The 21,853-nt window shown below is 46.4% G+C and overlaps 2 protein-coding genes across 2 annotated transcripts in view; one reads left to right on the top strand and one right to left on the bottom strand.

The window, feature by feature from the left end:
• Positions 1-7,360, bottom strand: part of SYPL1 (synaptophysin like 1) — a 50,907-nt gene extending 43,547 nt beyond the window's left edge. Inside the window, exon 1 of the mRNA XM_068276273.1 lies at positions 6,908-7,360. Coding sequence (XP_068132374.1) covers positions 6,908-6,976 — 69 coding nt within the window. The 5' untranslated portion in view covers positions 6,977-7,360. The remainder of the gene's footprint in view (positions 1-6,907) is intronic.
• Positions 7,361-11,367: 4,007 nt separating this feature from the next.
• LOC137563602 (uncharacterized) lies at positions 11,368-14,632 on the top strand. Its single transcript, XM_068276274.1, has 3 exons — positions 11,368-11,632; positions 12,874-13,036; positions 13,548-14,632. The coding sequence occupies exons 1-3, from the start codon at positions 11,383-11,385 to the stop codon at positions 14,365-14,367; spliced, it is 1,233 nt and encodes a 410-aa protein (XP_068132375.1). The 5' UTR covers positions 11,368-11,382; the 3' UTR covers positions 14,368-14,632.
• The last annotated feature ends 7,221 nt before the right edge of the window (positions 14,633-21,853 follow it).

Raw genomic sequence — 21,853 nt, forward strand, 5'->3', positions numbered from 1 at the left:
AACAAGGTGTGGTCAGATGAGGCCAAACTAAAACTTCAAGCCTGTTTTGAATGCACCGACTGGAAGTCCCTAGAAACGCCAAACCTGGACGAATGGCGGATAACATTGCCTCATACATCAGTTTCTGTGAGGACTCGTGTGTACCAACAAAATCCTTCAAGGTGTATCCGAACAACAAGCCGTGGTTCACCAACAAGCTACGCCAACTGCGGAGACGCAGGGAGGCTGCACACAAGTCCGGGAACCAGGAGGACTACAGAAGGGCAAGAAATGACCTTAGGCTGGTTTCACAGTGGGACGTTACAGGCGCACGTTAGAGCAGCCTGTAACGCAGCCCACCGCACAGTAATGAAAAATCAATGGGGCTGTTCACAGTGCCCACGTTGCGTTACATTGTAACGCTGCGTCACAAGGCAACGTACTGCATGCAGTACTTTAGACGCGGCAGAGCCGCGTTAGACTGTTTGCACATGCTCAGTAACGTTGGGGAGGAGCGGAGAGCGGCCAGGCACATGGCTAATTAATATGCACTGCACGTTGTGACGTGCAGTGTTTACTTCCCGGAGCGGCCGCATGCGCACAAGAGTGCGCATCACGGCATCACTGATGCCAGAGTGAGCTGCACAACGCGGCTCACTCTGACGTCCAGATCCAGCACCACCAGGCGTTCCGTTAGGGGGACGTTATGCGACCTTAACGCCCCCTCTAACGCAACGTCCTGGTGTGAAATTAGCCTTAATCGGGAGCTGAGAGCTGCCAAAAAAGGAGGACGCTGAGAGAATAAGAATCAACCTATGCTCACACAACTCACGAGCTGTATGGAAGGGACTGAAGGCCGCCACTCACTACAAGCCCCAACCCCAGGCTAACACTAGCAGAAGAACTCAGCAGATTCTACTGCAGGTTCGAGAACCAGGTAACATCGGAAGGTAACCTGGCACCGGGCTCCCCTCCTCTGTGCCCTGCAAACAACATCCGGAGCCTGCCCTCTCCCTCGGTGGTGAGTGAGGCTGAGGTCATGCGCCTCTTATCAACACTAAATGCCAGGAAAGCCTCCGGCCCGACGGAGTATCTCCAGCCTGCCTAAAAACCTGCTGTCGGCAACTTGCTCCCATCCTCTCTGCCATATTCACCAAGTCACTAGAGGTAGGCAAGGTCCCCACATGCTTCAAGAGGTCAACCATCATACCTGTCCCCAAGAAACAAGGGGTCTCCGAACTTAACAAATTTAGGCCCGTGGCCCTGACGTCCGTCATCATGAAAACCATGGAGCGGGCAGTCCTAGCCCACCTTAAGCTCTCCACTTCGCCCCACCTAGACCCCTACCAGTTTGCCTACAGGACAAACAGGTCCACCGATGATGCAATCAACATCTGTCTGGAACTCATCAACCACCACCTTGACAGGCCAGACACGTACGCTAGGATACTACTCTTGGACTTCAGCTCGGCCTTCAATACCATCTGCCCACGCATTCTCCAACGGGACCTGGCTGCACTTTAAGTCCACCCAAGCCTACAACTCTGGATCACGGACTTTCTCACCAACAGGTCCCAAGTTGTCAGACTGGGCGATATCTACTCCCAAGCTGCAACCACGAACACAGGTGCTCCTCAAGGCTGCGTCCTGCCACAACTGCTGTTCTCCCTCTACACGAACAGTTGCAGATCTGAGGCAGACTCTGTCAAGGTCCTCAAGTTCGCTGACGACACCACCATCATTGGCCTTGTCACCAAGTATAATGTACAGGAGTACCGTCAGCAGGTGGAGAGAATATGCAACTGGAGCAAGGAGAACAGGCTGGTGCTTAACACTGCAAAAACAGTTGAACTAATTATTGACTTCAGGAAGTCTGCTCACACCCCACCTCCAATTTATATTGAAGGCACTGAGGTAGCCAGGGTGCCCTGTACCCGGCTCCTGGGTACAACAATCTCCAGTGACCTAAGCTGGAAGCCCAACATCACTGCCACCCAACGGAAAGCCCAGCAGAGACTTTACTTCCTCCGTCAGCTGAGGAATTTCGGCATGACTCAAGTAATTCTGACCAGCTTCTACTCTGCCACCATCGAGTCGATCCTTTGCTTTTCCATCCTGGTCTGGTATGCCGGCGCCACCACCAGCGACAAGGACATACTACAGAGGGTCATCAGGTCAGCGGAGAGGATCATTGGGTGCCCCCTCCCTTCACTTGTCCTAATACACAACAAAAGGCTGAAATCCAGGGCGCTGAGGATCGCCAACGATCCCTCACACCCAGGCCACCGCTACTTCAGCATGCTGCCATTGGGCCGGAGGCTACGGGCCACCTCCACAAAAACCCCGAGACACAGGAATTCTTTCTTCCCCTCAGCGGTCAACCTCCTAAATTCTCTCCACATACTACCGTCAATTCAGGCCCCAACGGACTGCGGGCCGGCTACGCTACGGCTGATCAGCTGACCGGACCATCCGGCCCATAAGACTAACTGCCAGGCATCTCAGGTCACACTGGGGACTGCGATGCATATTATATTGTTTATATTGGAATGTTGTAATGTGTACTTGATACCTTGCTGTCGCTGCTATCTATTTATGTCTCTTTCCATCTATGTCTCTCCCTGAGCTATATGTATTGTGCCAAAAGTAATTCCGGGCATGACCTAGTCATGCTTGGCGAAATAAACATTTCTGATTCCGATTCCAACTCCCTGCGTGACACAGGACAGGCACTGTTATTGGCCCGAGGAAGCGGGCTCTGACCCACAAAACGCGTTGCCTGTGCTAAATAAAAATCTTTTGTAGTTTACAAAGGCTTCGTCATTGAGGTAAGATACCTTCGTTAACGTTTTCAAACTGTTTTTAGAAGCTTTTATACACCCAGGGCGCCTCTTTTCCCTCTTAATGTGCTATTAAGTGGCAAGTAGACATGGCCTTAAAAGCCAAGTGCACACTTTCAATCATAATTGGGCAATCACTGACCAATTTTTGAATGCTAAAGCTGAGTACACACAAGACAAAAGTCTTTGGAAAATGAAAGATCAAAGATAATCTTTGTAAAAAAAAAAAAAGGGGGTCACAAAAGACTTCCAAAGATAGCAATGAAAGATATTTGTCTCAATCTTTCAGATCCATCCCGCTGGATCTGATCTGCTGACAATTGTTCTTTAAAGGATACCAGAGCCGAAGCACATGAGAAAAAGGGGGAGCAGCCATGTATGGTGAGCGGTCCTGATGTCCACCGCTCCCCTCGTTCTTTCTGGCCCTCGGCTGCTTTTAAATGCCCTCCAGCACCCAATGCCAGGTTGCCAGAGTCAGGGCTGTGGAGTCGGTCCAAAAATCCACCGACTCCGACTCCTCAGTTTAGGATTCCACCTACTCCGACTCCTAATTTGCATATTACAATTTTGTTATTTAAAAGTATGTAACATGAAATTCGTCTCTTAACTGTCAACGCTTAGGAATTTTACAAGACAACTGAAGTGAGAAGGATATGTAGACTACTATATTTATTCCCTTTAGACTAAAACTAGTCCTTGGTAAGAGTACTTGTAAAAGGTACAAACCGGAACAAAGAACATCTATCAGGCCCTAGGCAATGTAAGTGTGGGTACATGTAAGAATGATGTGCAGGTACTCTGCAGGGAAATGAGGAGATTCTTCCTCTATTACACATTCTTCATGCACAATCTGAACAAGGTTTATGGGTGACAGACAACACCTCTGTGTTCAATGTGCACAGCATTTTCAGTGGATTCCCTGCAGCTCTGTGGGGAGTGCATATGTAGAGTATAGTACTACTGTGTAGCAAAGTAAACCTAAGAGATGAAATTAAAGTTTTATACATACCTGGGGCTTCCTCCAGCCGCCTTTAGGATAATCAGTCCCTCGTTGTCCTCCTCCACCACCTGGATCTTCTGCTATGAGTCCAGGTACTTGAGCCAGTCGGGCGTAGTGCGCATGCACACACTCCGCCGCCGGGAGCATACTACACCTGTGCAGCACTATTGCGCAGGTGCAGAATGTTCCTGGCTGTGGGAGCGGCATGCGGCCGGACAGCGCTGACTGGCTGAATTACCAGGACTCATAGCAGAAGATCCGGGTGGTGGAGGACAGCGAGGGACTGATTAGCCTGAAGGGGACTGGAGGAAGCCCCAGGTATGTACATAAATTTACTTTTCATCCGTCTCAGTTACCCTTTAATTTGTAGTCACCAAACCAAATTTTAACAACAGATCAAATTATTTGATTTCATCAGCAAAGGGAGTGCATACATTTGCATAAATCAGCATCAATGCAGAATTATTTCCATCTCATTGACCATCTCTATTAGTGACACAGCTACACATCAGGCTTTATACTTACAGCATAGATGTTATTTCGTATACATAAGAGATTCCTGTGTACACATCATATATACAGCCACAATCAGATGTGTATATCTGACTTTAAAAATACGGGGACTGCTTTATTGAAGCAGCACAAGTAACTAATTTTGATTGGTTAATTTCATTTTTGTGGACTAAGCACAGCTATTACTGTATGTGTATATTTGTGTATATATGTGTATGTGTGTGTGTGTATGTGTATGTGTATGTGTATGTGTATGTATGTGTGTGTGTATGTGTGTGTGTATGTGTGTGTGTATGTGTGTGTGTGTGTGTATGTGTGTGTGTGTATGTGTATGTGTGTGTGTATGTGTGTATATGTGTGTGTGTATGTGTGTGTGTATGTGTGTGTGTATGTGTGTGTGTATGTGTGTGTGTATGTATGTGTGTGTATGTGTGTGTGTATGTGTGTGTATGTGTGTATGTGTGTGTATGTGTGTATGTGTGTATGTGTGTGTGTATGTGTGTGTATGTGTGTATGTGTGTATGTATGTGTGTGTATATGTGTGTATGTGTGTATGTATGTGTGTATGTGTGTGTGTGTGTGTATGTGTGTGTATGTGTGTATGTGTGTATGTGTGTATGTGTGTATGTGTGTATGTGTGTATGTGTGTATGTGTGTATGTGTGTATGTGTGTATGTGTGTATGTGTGTACGTGTATACATACATACATACATACATACATACACACACACACACACACACACACACACACACACACACACACACACACACACACACACACACACACACACACACACACACACACACACACATTTTTAATGACTATTATTTGAGAAATAGAACATTTTATCATATTTTCTATTTTAATTACAGTTACAAATTCATTAGGAGTCTGAGTCGGTGCATTTTTTCCCGACTCCGGGCACCCAAAATTGCCCGACTCCGACTCCACAGCCCTGGCCAGAGTTGGGAATCACTGCGTCTGATCAGCTGCACGCTGTAGGGCGCGCACAGTCAGGCCAGCACAGGCACAGTGAAACAGCAGAGAGTCAGAAAGGAGGACGGGGGAGAGCAGTGGGCATCAGGACAGTTCTCCATGCCTACACCCACAATTTCATGTGCTTCAGCTCTGGTATCCTTTAATCAAGGTGTGTATGAGATCTGTAGATGTTTCTTAACTTTTGTGTGCACAGGCATGCGTGAAAAAGGACATAAATACACTATGAAATGAAATACACTGCCGCCAGGTAACACCACCATGTGTCAGAGCTTGACACACGTGGTGTTACAACTGCTGCAATTTGGCTTCGTTTAAGAACCACAGGCTCCTCCTCCAGTACCAGGTCTCGTAACTTCAGCCAGTTGCGGCCATTCTGCGCAAGAGAAGTGCACAGCCTTCTCCAGCTCCGGTACCGGGTCCCGTAACTTCAGCCAGTCACGGCCATTCTCGCAAGAGAAGTGCGCCCTCTACGCATATCTCCAGTGGCTGCTGGAGAAATACGTAAAGCGCACACTTCTCTTAGGTCAGACTGGCCAAAGTTACAGGACCCGGTACCGGAGCTGGAGAAGGCTGCGCACTTCTCTTGCGCAGAACTGCCACGACTGGCTAAAGTTACGTGACCCGGTACCGGAGCTGCAGAGGCTGGGGACAGCAGCTTGGGAGCGATCCGAGCGCATGGGGCTGGAAGAAGCGCCAGGAATGTGTAAAACTTATCTTTGATCAGCTCTGGTTTCCTAAAGGTTTACATTTGTAAACGCCACACCATACCATGCCAATACATTGAATAACATAGTTACATAGTTATTTTGGTTGAAAAAAGCCATACGTCCATCATGGCACACTATGTTGGTTCTTTATAAATGAAAGAATGTTTAGCATGCACATTGCGTAGTCTTTGACAGTAAAGAAAATATAATGAATGCAGAGCCAGCCATATTGATTAGTTTATGGAAGGGAAACTTTATTAGCATATGGTCTCCTGGAATCCAGAAGTGTTTACCTTCTGCTGTGCAAGAAGCAGTGAGAAATTCCTCAGCTGCTTGGATCACTTTGGAGATGGTTTAATTATAAAAGCCAGTGTGAACAGTAAGTCTGATGTGCAGGACAAGCCCACCTCGTGACCCTGTGACAGCAGCTCCACCCAGACTGGGCGAATAAGGAGCAGCCAGCGCCCATCCCAGCCACGAAAAGAATTACGAGAAGTCTCAGCCCTCAGAGCCCTGCGCCGAGAGTACAGCACTGATCAGAGGAGACACATGGCCCAGCACACACCGATATCACACCCCCTAGAATAGCTCCTGTCAGCCGCCGGGTGCACCACATACGCTGCGTCGCACATAGTTACTTGTCGGCCTGTTCCCGGTTGCAGGCTGACGGGGAAGACGCGTGCGGCGCAGCTCTCCCATGCCGCCTGTGGAGGCAGAATGGCACACGTGTAGCGGCAGCCATTGCAGTGCCGATCATGTGCCTCCCCCGCACACAGGACCCCGTGACCATGTCCCCTCAGGTAGAGGAGCGAGTGACACCTCCCTCCCCCATATCCGCAGCACAGGCCCAGCTCCCCTCATTACTCACCCACTCCAACACTTTGATGAAGCCCAGCGGCTCCTTCAGCAGCGAGAAGTTGAGCTGCAGGCCGGACATTTCTGCAGGAACAGACAGACTGCCACAGAACTGGATAAAGTACAATCACAGCGCAGGGAAAGCCCGGGACAGGGACAGGAACAGCTCAGAGGGCCTCCTCCGCTACCTGAGTCAGCCGGTTCATTTCCTACGTCAAGATAGCGCCGCCTAAAGGGAGGGAGAGCTCCGCCTTCTGCTGGGACTAGTATATATCTGAGATGACAGAGCTGCCCCAGGACGCTGATGAGGCGGCTCCCTACTGGGAGTCTGTTGTATTTCACGCTGTTCCGTGACAGAAGCCGATGTCTATCTTGCCATTTTTCATAATTATCCTCTGTGTTTATGACTTTATACGATTGTGACTTATCTTCTCCCACTTCGGCCAGCTGCTTCGGCCGCCTGACTGACAATACATTATGTGACGTTTCCCGCAGGTGTGGTCTTATCACAATGGTGGGAGAGGCTTCGCCTCAGCGTATGCCTGCTGTCACATGCCTGGTGCCACTGCTAGTAGTAACAAACGCGGTTGCTGTCAGGAAGGCAGCTGAGTCCCATGACATGCCAGAGCTGTTTTGGTCACTTGTTCTGTAGTAGGCAATATACAGTCCGGATTTCAAACTCACAGTAAGGACAGGCAGGGCCGGTGCTCCAACAATCTTCGAGGTGTAGGTTATCTCGTTGGAACACCGGCCTTAGGTTTCACTGCACCCTGAGCGAAACCGGAATTTGGTGCCCCCCATCCTCTTTGCGCGCGTACACACATACGCACACAGGCCCATATATAGCACCAACAATGTGCAACGCTCGTTATAGCTGTGGTGCTTCCCTCCCCAAAAAATGCCCTCAGACTCAGTATAGGTAGGTAGCCAGGTATAGGTGCCCTCAGTATAGGATCTCATGTGTAGGTAGCGAAGCATAGGTAGTATAGTTGCCACAGTGAAGGTAGCTAGTATAGTAGCCCTCAGTATAGGTAGTATAGTTGCCCCAGTATTTGTAGCTAGTAAGTATAGTTGCCCCCAGTGTATAGTAGCATAGTTGTCCCCATATAGGTAGCATAGTTGCCCCCAGTGTAGGTAGTGTAGTAGTTGTCCCATATAGGTAGCATAGCTGCCCCCAGTGTAGGTAGTATAGTTGCCCCAAGTGTAGTAGCATAGTTGCCCCCAGTGTAGTAGCATAGTTGCCCCCAGTGTAGGTAGTATGTCCCCAGTGTAGGTAGAATGCCCCAATGTAGATAGTATGCCCCCAGTATAGGTAGAATGCCCTCAGTGTAGGTAGTATGCCCCCAGTTTAGGTAGTATGCCCCAAGTGTAGGTACTAGTATGCCCCAGTGTAGGTAGTATGCCCCCAATGTAGGTAGTATGCCCCCAGTGTAGATAGTATGCTCCCAGTATAGGTAGAATGTCCCCAGTGTAGGTAGTATGCTCCCAGTGTAGGTAGTATGCCCTCAATGTAGGTAGTATGCCCCAGTGTACTTGACTTCCACGCTCCAGCGCCGACTTCACTCTTCTCTCCCCGCCACCGCTCCATCTGTAGTTAGAGCAGGGCTACAAGAAAATGGCCGCCGATTGTCAACATTTGTGGATATTGGCGACAATGTTCTTGTAGTCCTGCTCTAATTACAGACGGAGAGGACGCAGGGAGAGGCAGCGGGGCAGCAAGGGGCGACAGCGCGCATGCGCCCTTGAGAGCTGGCGCCCTGAGCGACCGCTCCGGTCGCTCATATCAGAGGCCGGCCCTGAGGACAGGCATTGAAATGGGCTGTGGCACCACTAAGGAGCTTGGGGCCCCAGTGCGAGTTTTACACTGAGCCCCAAGCGCTCTATTGATAAGGATGCCCCAAAACCTACCAAAGAAAGCTGAAATGTCAGGCCCCATTCACACTAGAGTGTTTTGCTGCGATTTTGGCAAAACGCTCAAACACTAGCGCTTTTTAAAAGTGCTAGTGTAATAAAACCCTATGGGCTCGTTCTTACTTGGGCGATTTGTGCTAATCGCTGCAAATCGCCCAAAAACGGGCAAAAAACGCAAACGCGTCGCCTGCACCATTTTCAGACGATTTCCAGACGATCGCGTTTCAGTGCTATAGAAGCGCTAAACGCGATCGCGCCAAAATCGCCGCAGTGTTCAGTGATTTTTCCGCATTAAATTGCGGAAAAATCACTCCTGCAAAACGTTTTGCATTATGTAAGTGAGAATGGGGCCTCAGAGAGGTGTAAGCAAAGAGTTTGGATTACCACTATGCAATGCTCATTTAGGGCTGGTGCACACCGAGCGGCTTTTTGGGCGTTTTCAGATCCGCTTGCGGCTGCGGATCTGCTTGGTCAATGTATCTCAATGGGGTGGTGCACACCAGAGCGGCAGGCGTTTTGCAGAAACGAAAAATGCCTGGGTGAGGCATTTTTTGGATTTCGGATGCGTTTCTGCCTCCAATGTTAAGTATAGGAAAAACGCAAAACGCCTGTAAAACCGCTTGATCAAGCGGATTTTGATGCGGATGCGTTTTTTTCAAGAATGCGCACTTCCAGGTCAAAGTGTGCTTCCTGTGTGGCAGATTTGCATGAGGGATTTTAGACTGCGCAGGAGGAAGATGGCAGCCAGGGCCGGATTACCGACCAGGCAACAAAAGCAGTCGCTTGGGGCCCCATTCAGAGTCAAAGGGGCCCCATTAGCACATAAACCAGCCCTTGCCATCCTGTCAGCGGTGGCTGGATGGTATAATGGTTAAAGGGACTCTGAGCAGTGCAGTAGTTATGGAAAGATTCATATCATTTTAAAGCTCTCTTTCTCCTCTTTCTAATGATATATAAACAGCTGCTCTATGCCTTTTAGTTTTCGATATTTTCGCGATTGAAATCGCGGCCACAGGACGACTTTTCTCCAAAGTCAGCGGTGGCTGGATGATATAATGGTTAAAGGGACTCTGAGCAGTGCAGTAACTATGGAAAGATTCATATCATTTTAAAGCTCTCTTTCTCCTCTTTCCAATGATATATAAACAGCTGCTCTATGTCTTTTAGTTTTCGATATTTTCGTGATCGAAATCGCGGCCACAGGACGACTTTTCTCCAAAGTCAGCGGTGGCTGGATGGTATAATGGTTAAAGGGACTCTGAGCAGTGCAGTAACTATGGAAAGATGCATATCATTTTAAAGCTCTTTTTCTCCTCTTTCCAGTGATATATAAACGGCTGCTCTATGTCTTTTAGTTTTTGATATTTTCACGATCGAAATCACGGCCACAGGACGACTTTTCTCCAAAGTTGGCAGCTCGATTCAGCACAATGCAATTAAATATAAGGAACTCAGGGGGATATAATTACAAACATCATGCTGGTAGGTGTGAGGATGTAATGAATTAGTTGTGGGTATGCTTAAAGGCATATCCACAGGCACTGCTTGGAGTCCCTTTAAGGGCTCTGCCGCTGACACAGGAGACCAGGGTTCGAATCTCAGCTCTGCCTGTTCAGTAAGCCAGCACCTATTCAGTAGGAGACCGTAGGCAAGTCTCTCTAACACTGCTACTGCCTATAGGGCGCGTCCTAGTGCTGCAGCTCTGGCGCTTTGAGTCCACCAGGAGAAAAGCGCGATATAAATGTTATTTGTCTTGTCTTGTCAAATGTTGCCGTGCGCTGCTGATTGTCTTCAGAGCCAGGCTCTCCTCCTAGGTCCCCCTCCTGCTACTGTGCGCTCTGCCGCTGCCCACTCCACCCTCCCTTCCCACAGAGAACCACAGCTGCAGCAAGAATGATAGCAGCAGATGGCAAACGCTCACTCACCTATCCATGATCCAAGCAATAGAGATCCCGTCATCTGAAACCCATCTGTCTCTTCTACAGTGCAGCCGCTCGCTCTGAACTTCCTGATTCTCAGATCAGACATAAAGTAGGAAGTAGTAATAGTAGTAGTAACAGAGCGGCAGCACTCTAGAGGAGACAGATGGGCTCCGGATGACGGGACCGCTATTGCTTGGATCGCAATAGGTGAATGTGATTCATCTGGTGCTGTCATTCTCCCCCACTGCGGCTGCCTTCTCTGCTGGACTATCGTATTCACTGGGATGGAGGCTGCATGGTGGCTGTCTAGTTTGGGAGGAAATTGGTTGTTCGGTGGTGAGAGTGGTTATGTAATTCTGTCTGGGGAACGGCTTCCGGTTTGGCGGTGTCCAGAGCTTTCTGCTATTGCCAGGCTGGAGATGCAGGGGGAAAGTGCTGCTGCTGTGATATCTGGCGCCCTCTTCACAGGGGTGCCCCAGCCCCTGAGTGCAAATGTCCCAGCCATTCATCTCTCACTCTGCATTTTGCCGCTGCTTTTCCCTGCATTGTGCACCCACAGAGGAAAGCGTGCTGTTGCCCATAGCAACCAGTAGCTCGGCTGCCCGGTGTGTGCGACATATTGCTGTGCAGCTGCATCTTCTGATTCTATTACGACATGATGGGGGGGCCCAAATCAGTTACTTTGCTTAGGGCCCCATTTAGCCTTAATCCGGCTCTGATGGCAGCAAAGTGGTTTACCACAGAAAACCTGATAATTAAGATTGAAAACAGCCCAGAACTTTATGACAAGTCTTTGCCTGGATATAAAGACCACCAAAGGGCTCATGAAATCTGGAGCAACATTGCAAAAGATTTTCTTGGAGAAAAATGGAATACTTTGAGCCAAAAGGGCAAGGATTCTAAGAGTAAGTATATGTGTACAGAATTGTTGTATTTTATTGATTTCATGCAGCACTTTGCAGACAATATATCATCACCCCTCCACTAAATGAGTAATTAAACAATTAGAAATTTCATTATCACAGGTCTCTGGCAAAGCTGTTCTCTCTATAGCCATCTCTCCTTATAAACAGCAGGTACATGTGTGTGTATGTACTCACATGTATTATTAGGGCGCTATTTGCCACTTTAGAGTGTCATGAATGATATAGACATACAACACGGTTTCAAGAATGTTTATTTGCACAATAATACTGATCTCGTCATGTAAGTAAATAGCAGCCTGCAGGTTTTTTAGTTCTTACAGTTATGGCACAAAATAATCAGCTAATTTGTCTCTGTTGTGAATGGCAGAAATGGGACCACGTAAAGTAGCTGGTGGTAAAGTGACAAGAGCACTGTTTGAAAGATCCCCCTCTTCCTCCTCTATGGTCATGCTATCTAGTGTTCTCACATAATTATGCAAAATACATGTTGCCTTCACCACTATTATAGCATACTTTGGTTGCATTTTTATAGCAGTGTGATAAATGCGCCATTTGTTTGCCAGAATTCCAAAAGCACATTCTACTACTTGTCTGGCTTGGGCAGGCGGTTATTAAAGACTACTTTCTTATGAGTCATATCTCTCTGTGCATACGGTCTCATAACATGCTCAGACAGTGCAAAGGCCTTATCAGCCACAAACACACAGGGGTAAGGTGGTTCTACAGTGTCAGGCCAGGGGCGTGGTGGTGGTAAAGTCATCTGGCCTGTGCGAAGCTTCACGCCAAATCGACTGTGCTGGAAGACTGAGGAATCATGGGAACTTACGTAAGCCCCAACATCCACATAGATAAATTTCAAATTAGGATCCACAACAGCCATGAGCACTAGTGAAAAGAATTTTTTATAATTGTAATAGAGACTGCCAGTGAATGCAGGCATAACCAGCCTGACATGTTTCCCATCCACTGCTCCAAGGCAGTTAGGGAAATCATGTTTCTCCCAAAAAAGCTGCATGTTAGCCTCCCACATAGGTACGTCAGGAGTTGGCATAAATTCCGGTTGAAGTACTTTCCAGATCAATTTGCAGGTGTCCAAAACTAAGTATCGGATTGTACTTCTTCCCATGAGGAATTGGTAGTGAAGTGCTGCATATGAATGCCCTGTTGCCAGAAATCTGCAAAAGAAAAGAAATAACATGTATGTTTATTTTTATTCCTAGTTGCCCTCCTGCGGACAAGATGGAAGTCGGTCAGAGACAGTTACAAAAAGGAGATTGAAAAGCAATACCATGAATCCAAAAGTGGGTCTGGAAGTTCGCAGCGAACAAAATATAAATATTGTGGCATATTAGAATTTCTAAGAAAACATCATGAACCGGCTGAGTAAGTATGGCGTAAAAGATTCACCTATTGCAATGTTTGTCAACTTCGCCAATAGAACAGTGAAGGAAGGAGTAGGCCCACAATGCAATTTAGTAGTGTGGAACGCATAATCTGCCATCACTCTACCAAATATATTGGGGGACGTAGCTTAATGTAAGGATGGCATAGGTCCAGTTTAAAATGATTATTACATGACAGGAATGTGGACTGTTTGTTACCCAACATAACAGTTGCCTGACAGTGCTGGTTATATGTTTGGCTGCAGTAGTGTCTGCATCACACATCTGTAACACACATCTACCAAAATCAGTGCTAGTTTACTCAGGCCAGTTTTGCTCTATGCTTGCTCAGGGGCTGTGCCTAAAAGCTATGTACACAAATAATGGGAAAAATAGACAGGCTACTGCTATTGTTTTGCAATGAAAGATGCATCGCATTGTGCCCATATATTTGCTGTGACATCCATGGTCACTATTCCATGAACTAAAGTTGTGCTTTCCCCTTTCCAAAGGACTGAAGATAGCCTACCACCAGATCCTGAGGAGGACGATGTAGAGGTGCCACCTACCACCACCAGTGATGTGGAAGTTGAAGAAGACACTACACAGGATGTTGACACTGCTACACTGGAAGACAGTGACTCTACTACCCCAGATCACACACCACACAGCCCAGCGAGTAGTCGGACACGCACAACTGTCAGGTCTAGTAGAGGTGTGAGGGTAGCTACACAAGGCAGGAGAATAGGAAGAGGTATGAGCAGGGCTGAATACGACCAGAAGCTGATTAGTTCAATAGAAAAGGCTGTTGATCATATGGAGAAGCGAGAGGATGAAATGAAACAACTTAAAGAGCCATGCACACAGTATCTTTTAAGTTTGGTGCCACTATTACAAAAAGTGCCTCCTGATAAGCAATGGGCAGCCAGACATGCCATCTCTGAGACCCTGGGGAGATTCTTACTACCTGAGAGCCGTGCAGATGACAATGTGCACAACTACTTGCAGCAACCACACCTGCCTGCTTCCAGCCAACAATATAATGCACACCCACAACTCTCTTACCATATGCAACGCATTTATGACCCACCCCACTACCCACCAATGCATATGCATAACATGCCATATGGTCAACAGCCTCATTACTCTATGCCTCCACCTCAGCGCCCTGATCAAGGTATGCGATTTCAAACATCATCTATGCACAGTGACTCTACAGTGTACACTGATTTAACATCGCACAGCCAGCCTCATACAAATGCTGAATCAGGTACACATGCTTACAATCAGGGCCCTGGTAGTATGTGTGATTTGCTATCACAACATGACTAGTTTTTTGTAGTTTTACATTTTATTTTATTGTTCAATGCTCAGATTTGGATCTTAGTTTACATTACCTCAATGTTATGAGGAGTCGCTCAGTTGGTGTGATTGCTAGGCGAAAGTTAGTGTCTTGTCGGCGAAGGGCATCCTTCAGTTTGGCTAAAAGGCCATCAAAACTAGGAAAAAAGAGCATGCTTATCTTTAGATCTACTGTTGTTTGTTGCAGAAACATTTTTCATTTGTGACATATTACTTTTGCTGCTGAAAGCAAAGTATGGACAACACTTGTCCAAAATATTCTTTGCACAGAAGAACAAAACATTAAAACGAAAGATTTTGTTCAAACATTGCTTCATTACTGTGTCCCATATGCTGATTGTTGCCATATACTTAATGAAGTATGCACCAGGAGTATGTAAGGTCATAATATACTACAAATGTTTTGGGTAAACTATGGATATATAATATAGTAGTTACTCCTATAGAAAAATTAGATGGAGGCATTAGGCATTGACTACATAACACACCAGGATCAAGTATCACAGTTATTTGGTTAGCTTATGTATACACCGGATTGATTATTGTGTTGTTTTCCTGTTTACAATCAAACACAGTTAACTAAGGGCCAAAAAGTGCTTCCAATTTCATTCCTCCCCAAAATACTTAGCCCCATGATAAAAATAAGTGACAAGTATTCTTACCTGGACACAGACATGCGGGTGTAGCCCAAAAACTTTTCTGGATGGTGCCTCAAATCTCTATATAGGGTCCTAAATTGACCCTTCCGGCGCCGCTCTTGTAGCATGGGATGCACCCAGTATCTCCTTGTCCTTGGCCTACGTCTCATATATGCTGCTACACAGAGCAATAACAGCACATCAGGAAACATTTTCAAAAACAAGTCACTCTTCTCTCCAAACCACAGTGTCACCTCTCCTGAACTAACCCACAATGTTGTTAAGGACCCCACCCTTTTTATATTGGGTTTTTTACTTCAATTGCTCAATGTGCTTCACATGTGTCATCAATATATCGCACTTTAACCCTTTGTTTAAGGTCTTTCTACCTCTTTTCCTGAAAAATGCAAAACGCTTCCAAAAACGCTTGCAAAAACGCACGCAAAAAACGCAAAACGCCCCCAAAACGCCCCAAAACCGCGCTATCAAAATGACACTAAGCGGTTCAAAAAACGCTAGCGTTTTGCGGATCTGCTTGCGGTTTTTGGTGTGCACCAGCCCTTAGAGGTGTTTACTACCAGCATAGCACCACTGAAAAGCTAATAAGATGAATGAAGGCAGGACCCTCTGGTCCAGGGGCACTGGTGCGGTCACAAGATATCCAGATAAAAGGTTTAGGACCTGTTCTTTTTTCCTTATCTGCTATACAATGGTGCTAGTTCGCATGGGCAGTAAACATGACTGTTTTGGTGACTGTGGAAAGTGTTGTTTAAAAGTAAATGGATGGAAGTGGTTTTTAAAGAGGATCTGTACTGTCTGATTTGTACAATAAAAAAACATACCAAACGAGTCACTGTGATCTCCTGGATCCCTCCCCGCCGTGATCCTGGCTCTTAATCGCCAGTTTTAGGCAGTGTTTACAAACTAAAAACATGGCTGCTAACCAGGAAGTAATGTATGTGTAAATATATAGATATACACACACATACACTAATATGTGTGTATGTATGTGTGTGTGTGTATATACACATACATATCTATGCAGACATGCTGAAACTGGGGGCTGGTGCACACCAGAGCGGTTATGGAGCGTTTTTAAAAACCTTGCAGGGGGAAAACCGCTTGGCTAATGAAAGTGAATGGGCTTGTGCACACCAGAGCAGTTCGTTTTTTCCACAAATGCAAACTCGGGGGCTGCAGCATTTTTTAGATTTCTGAGGCGTTTCTGCTTCAATGTTAAAGTATAGAAAAGTGGAAAACAGCTCTGAAAAACGCTACATCAGAGCGGTTTTCCAGGCGTTTTTGTTACAGAAGCTATTTAGTAACAGCTTTAGGGCCCATTCACACTTTTCCCGATCAAGGCAAACCGCTAGCGGTTTTCTTAAAAATGCATGTAACACACGGCAGTGTTCTCACTGCCGCGTTTGCAGTTAGCAATAACCGCAAACGTGTTACATGCAGCGGTTTGCCGGCGATTAGCGTTTAGCAATCGCGATTAGCATGCATAGCACCGTTAATCACGATCGCGCCAAAACCGCCGCTTGTCCAGTGATTTTTCCGCGTTAATCGATTTTAGATGTGAACGGGGCCTTACTGTAACAATATTTGAAATCTGCTACACAACAACGCTCCAAAAAACGCTAGGCATGTTTAGAAAACCTCTCTAAACATGCCTAGAATCACTCTCAGAAATCTGCTTCAAAAACCTCTAGCGTTTTGCGGATCTGCTAGAGGTTTTTGGTGTGCACTGGGCCTGAGAGCAGGGAAAGGTGTCTGTGAAGAATAAACAAAGCTCACAGAGCCTGGAGGGGGTGTGCATAACATGTATTCATAACATGTATTCATAACAACAGAGGCAGCCCATTCCTTCCTGGTCGACAAAGCTTGACAAAGAAAAGAAGATTAGATCTATTACAGAGACAGTGCAACTAGAAAAGACTACAGTAATCCAGACCACATTAGAACAGGTTTAGGAACTTAAAGGATAGAATAAATAAGGCTGAAAATGTTGTTACAGTCTCTTTAAAGACAGTGACGGCAATTGGCGTTCGTGTAATAGTCGCAGTAGATCCCATCGCCTCATCTTTAATGATATCTGTAGCATCCAGCGTTGGCTGCGTTTACACCGGTCCAAGTCTCCTTAAGGGTACAAAATGCGATGCATAATGCAGTGAAGAAAATTGACTTTCACCTGCTTCCTGATTGAACCAGCTTTAAAGGTATACGGTGTGCAAACATTTCTAACGTACAAACTTTCTCTGATACAAGGACATACTTGTCTCAAGTAAGCTTTATGCAAATTTAAAGTGCTTATAGGCCTTAAATCGGGGAGCACAGTGGTGTAGTGAATAGCACTCTTGCAGTGCTGGGTCCCTGGTGTTAATCCAAGCCAGTATTTATTCATCCACCAGCACCAGGATGAATAAATACTCTAACCGTTGTGGATGGTGCCTCGTCTGCTTCTCTGCTACTTCACTGGAAAGTATTGATGTTTGAGAGCACACCACAGGAGTACCCATCATCACTGTATAAGCCCCCCAGCGCATTTGGTGCCGACCTCTGTGTGTTTCTACTTATGGACTATCTGCATGGAGTTTGTACGTTTTTCCTGAGTGTGGGTTTCCTCCAGTCACTCAGCGGATCGTTCAGAAACAGCCTTATCAGTCCGCCGACAGCGTGTACACACATGCTACTGTTGGCTGAACGTCCGCACAGCGGGAGGGACTGGCGGACCCATCGTGTGTGGAAATACAGCGTGTGTATGCGCCTTTAGAGTGAGTTTATTTGAGGGACAGTTAGGCATGGGACCCACTACAAGCCGTAATTGCTAGCGATTTGTAGTAGCGTTTTGGGAGCAATTTCCCTGCTCCTATACAATACATTAGAATGGAAAGTTCCCAAAATGCTGCATGTCCTGTGATTACGATTTTGCCTAATCGCAATCGGTCTAGCAGAATCTGTCCGATCCATTTACATTGGCAGAGCATTTAGGGAAATAGCTAGCAATTGAAAGCAATCCCTAAACGCACAAAAAGCGCTCTAGTGAGTTCAAGCCCTCAGTGATGTTGGCGCTATATAAATACTAAATACTAATAAATGACATCTACCACTGCTGTTCTTTTCAATAACTATATGTCAACAATCATTCCCATGAAATAACAATCCCAAAATGTGTAAGAAGAAAAAACAACGCCACAGGTATAAATTAATGAGAGATGGAAGAGCAAAAATACTTTCTACGTGCTTTGAGAAGACAAACCGGTTTGCATTTGTATTAAGAGGCAATGTCAGCGGTGAAGGAATATTATGTACAGCAAAGAAAAAAGGAGCACTGGGAAATTGAATTGTATTGGTTACCCCATGTATCAGGGGGTGCCACCACATGAACATTTTTTTATTTTATTTATTTATTTGAGTATTTATATAGTGCCAACATATTACACAGCTCTGTACAGAGTATATTGACATGTTTTGTCACGAACTGTCCCTCAGAGGGGCTCAGAATCTAGTCCCTACCATAGTCATATGTCTATGTTTGTATAGTGTTGTGCATGTATCAGTCTAGGGCCAATTTTAGGGGGAAGCCAAATAACCTATCTGTATGTTTTTGGGATGTGGATGGAGTGCCTGGAGGAAACCCACGCAAACACTGGGAGAGCATACAAACTCCTTGCAGATGTTGACCTAGCTGGGATTCGAACCGGGGACCCAGCGCTGCAAGGTGAGAGAGTGTGTGTGTACTAAAACAGGTATCAAAATTTAATGAAGAATTGTTATTCAACCATCGAAAATCACCCTAAGGCTACATACACATTTGAGTTAAAAGGCTTTGGAAAAGGCAAGATAACAGACCAATTTTATCCCCTTCCATGTAGTATGAGAGCCATACTCTACACAGTCTAGTCTATTGAGCTGAACTCCCCATCAGATAAAAATCTTTGCAAGATGCTGTACACAAAGATGCTGTACACATTCAACAGATCAGTATCTGCAAAAGATCTGTTCCTGCAAAAGATCCGTTCCTGCAAAATGCATTCATAGTCTATGATATCTGCAGATCCTCATACATACCTTGTTTAATGGACAATCAACTGCAGATCAGATCCACCAGGATGGATCTTCAGATCTGCAGATGATTGTCAGATATGCAGATGAATGTCTGTTAACCACTTGCCGACCGCGCACTCATAACGCGCGTCGGCAAAGTGGCAGCTGCAGGACCAGCGACGCACATCTGCGTCGCCGGCTAATTAAACAGGAAACAGCCGCTCGCGCGAGCGGCTGCTTCCTGTCAATTCACGGCGGGGGGCTCCGTGAATAGCCTGCAGGCCGCCGATCGCGGCTCGCAGGCTAAATGTAAACACAAGCAGAAATAATCTGCTTTGTTTACATTTGTACAACGCTGCTAACAGTAGCAGCGTTGTACTAGATCAGTGATTCCCGGCCAATCAGCGGCCAGGGATCGCTGTCACATGACAGGCAGGAGCCTGTTAGAGGCTGCACAGGACAGATCCGTTCCTGTGCAGCCTCCGATCTCCGGGGCAGGGAGGGAGAGGGGGAATCCTGCGGTGGAGGGGGCTTTGAGGTGCCCCCCCTGCCAGCCACACGCAGGCAGGAGCGATCAGACCCCCTCAGCATCCCCCTAGTATGGAAAAAAGGGGGGAGATCTGGTCGCTCTGCCTGGTATTTGATCTGTGCTGGGGGCTGTAGAGCCCACCCAGCACAGATCAGCGAAATCAGTGCTGGTCCTTAGGGGGGGTAAAGGCTGAGTCCTGAAGTGGTTAAACAAGGTGTGTATGAGGATCTGCAGATATCATAGACTATGAATGCATTTTGCAAGAACAGATCTCTTGCAGGAACTGATCTTTTGCAGATACTGATCTGTTCCATGTGTACAGCATCTTTGTGTACAGCATCTTGCAAAGATTTTTATCTGATGGGGAGTTCAGCTCAATAGACCAGACTGTCTAGAGTATGCTCTCATACTACATGGAATGAGGTAAAATTGGTCTGTGATCTTGCCTTTTCCAAAGACTTTTATCTGAAGTGTGTATGTAGCCTAAGCCCTTGTTCACATCATAAATTGCCAGCACTTGCATTTTTGTACGTGACTTTTTGTAGCACCTCCCGGTTCTTATCTGAGCTTTAGCGATTTTTTGTAAAGCGCTTTTCTAAGCGCTTTTGCAGAGCGATTCGTTTTTTCACTTCCTGACGTCAGTCAGGAAGTGAACTCTTTGACCTGGAAAATAATAAATATAATGGGCCTGATTCACAAAGCGGTGCTAACAGTTAGCACGCTGGTGAAAAGCCCTTTATCACGCCTAAACTCAGTTTAGGCGTGATAAGAAGAAACTCGCGCGAATTTTCCGCGCGCAAAGTGTTCCGCGCGCAAGCGCGCAGGCGCGCGCGCAGCACCCGGCGCTTCGCGCGAAGCTCCCGTTAAGCCCTATGGGACTTTGCGCGTACGCGCTATAGCTTCGCGCGAAGAGCAGCACAAATCGGTGATAACTCAGTGGTGCAAAGGTTATCACGCATAAAGTCTTTTAGGCGTGATAACTGAGTTATCACCGCTTTGTGAATCAAGCCCAATGTATTTATTCTTAAGAGCACTTGGGGAATCACTATTCAAAGCGCTTTTTCAAGCGCTTATCGCTTTCCCTATACTCTCCATTAAGCCAAAATGTTCAGAAAATGGTACAGGCAGCGCTTTGGTCAGTGGAAAGCAATCGAAACGCGCAGATGTGAACACTCTCATAGGGAATCATTGCACAAGCACTTTTAGGGCAATTTTCAAAATCGACGGTGCTTAAAGAAACCCAGAAAACGCCCTAGGTGTGAACAAGCCCTTATGCCCCCATAAAAATAGTGATACACCGCCGTATATCAAAAGGACATCATCTGATGCAAAAACATGCAACAAATGCAAAAATCACACATGCACATCACTAACTACGCATCTACTTTAAACTGCATAACTTGCTCTGATTGCAGAAGTCCAGGAAAGGAACAGGGCGAGAATACACCCTGTATCTGTGACAGTCCCAAGCAGTGCTGCAGCAGGTCGTTAGAAGGTCAAAGCAAATTGTAATTGTTATAATTTAAGTAGGCCTCAGTTATTTGGACTGAGTTAGTCAAAAAGGCTTGATAAGCAGACCTGCCCTTTAAGGGGATTTTCTCTTAGAGAGAAAATCTGCAGTTCTGTCAGCAGAACTAGAACATACCAAGAAGCTGTTCTCTGAACAAGGCCGCAGGTCTCCCTGACCCGGGCATGTACCACCACTAGAACAATAAACATCAGCCATGTTTTGTAAACATCCACATTCCTGCATGTGGGTCAAATGCCTCATTGATTATTAATCGAGTAGGTGGGTATTATGACACCACGAGGTGGCCCAACCAATAGTCTGGTCTAGAAGGTGTGTGAGCACGAACATCGAAAAGTGAAACAAAGAAAAGAAACCAGGTACGGGTGGGTTCAGAAGCTGGGATCTGCGGGTCAAGCCTTTTTAGGGGGGATTGTTATAATTTAAGTAGGCCTCAGTTATTTGGACTGAGTTAGTCAAAAAGGCTTGATGAGCAGACCTGCCCTTTAAGGGGATTTTCTCTTAGAGAGAAAATCTGCAGTTCTGTCAGCAGAACTAGAACATACCAAGAAGCTGTTCTCTGAACAAGGCCGCAGGTCTCCCTGACCCGGGCATGTACCACCACTAGAACAATAAACATCAGCCATGTTTTGTAAACATCCACATTCCTGCATGTGGGTCAAATGCCTCATTGATTATTAATCGAGTAGGTGGGTATTATGACACCACGAGGTG

Source organism: Hyperolius riggenbachi, chromosome 3 (genome assembly GCF_040937935.1).
Source record: "Hyperolius riggenbachi isolate aHypRig1 chromosome 3, aHypRig1.pri, whole genome shotgun sequence".
NCBI lineage: Eukaryota > Metazoa > Chordata > Amphibia > Anura > Hyperoliidae > Hyperolius > Hyperolius riggenbachi.

What these genes read in the sequence shown, in the direction of transcription:
- LOC137563602 (XM_068276274.1), top strand. Translation starts at nt 11,383, where the DNA reads ATGATGGGGGGGCCCAAATCAGTTACTTTGCTTAGGGCCCCATTTAGC. An exon ending in AAAGGGCAAGGATTCTAAGA is followed by an intron (nt 11,633 to 12,873) that starts GTAAGTATATGT and finishes TTTTATTCCTAG; the next exon opens with TTGCCCTCCTGCGGACAAGA. An exon ending in AAACATCATGAACCGGCTGA is followed by an intron (nt 13,037 to 13,547) that starts GTAAGTATGGCG and finishes CCCTTTCCAAAG; the next exon opens with GACTGAAGATAGCCTACCAC.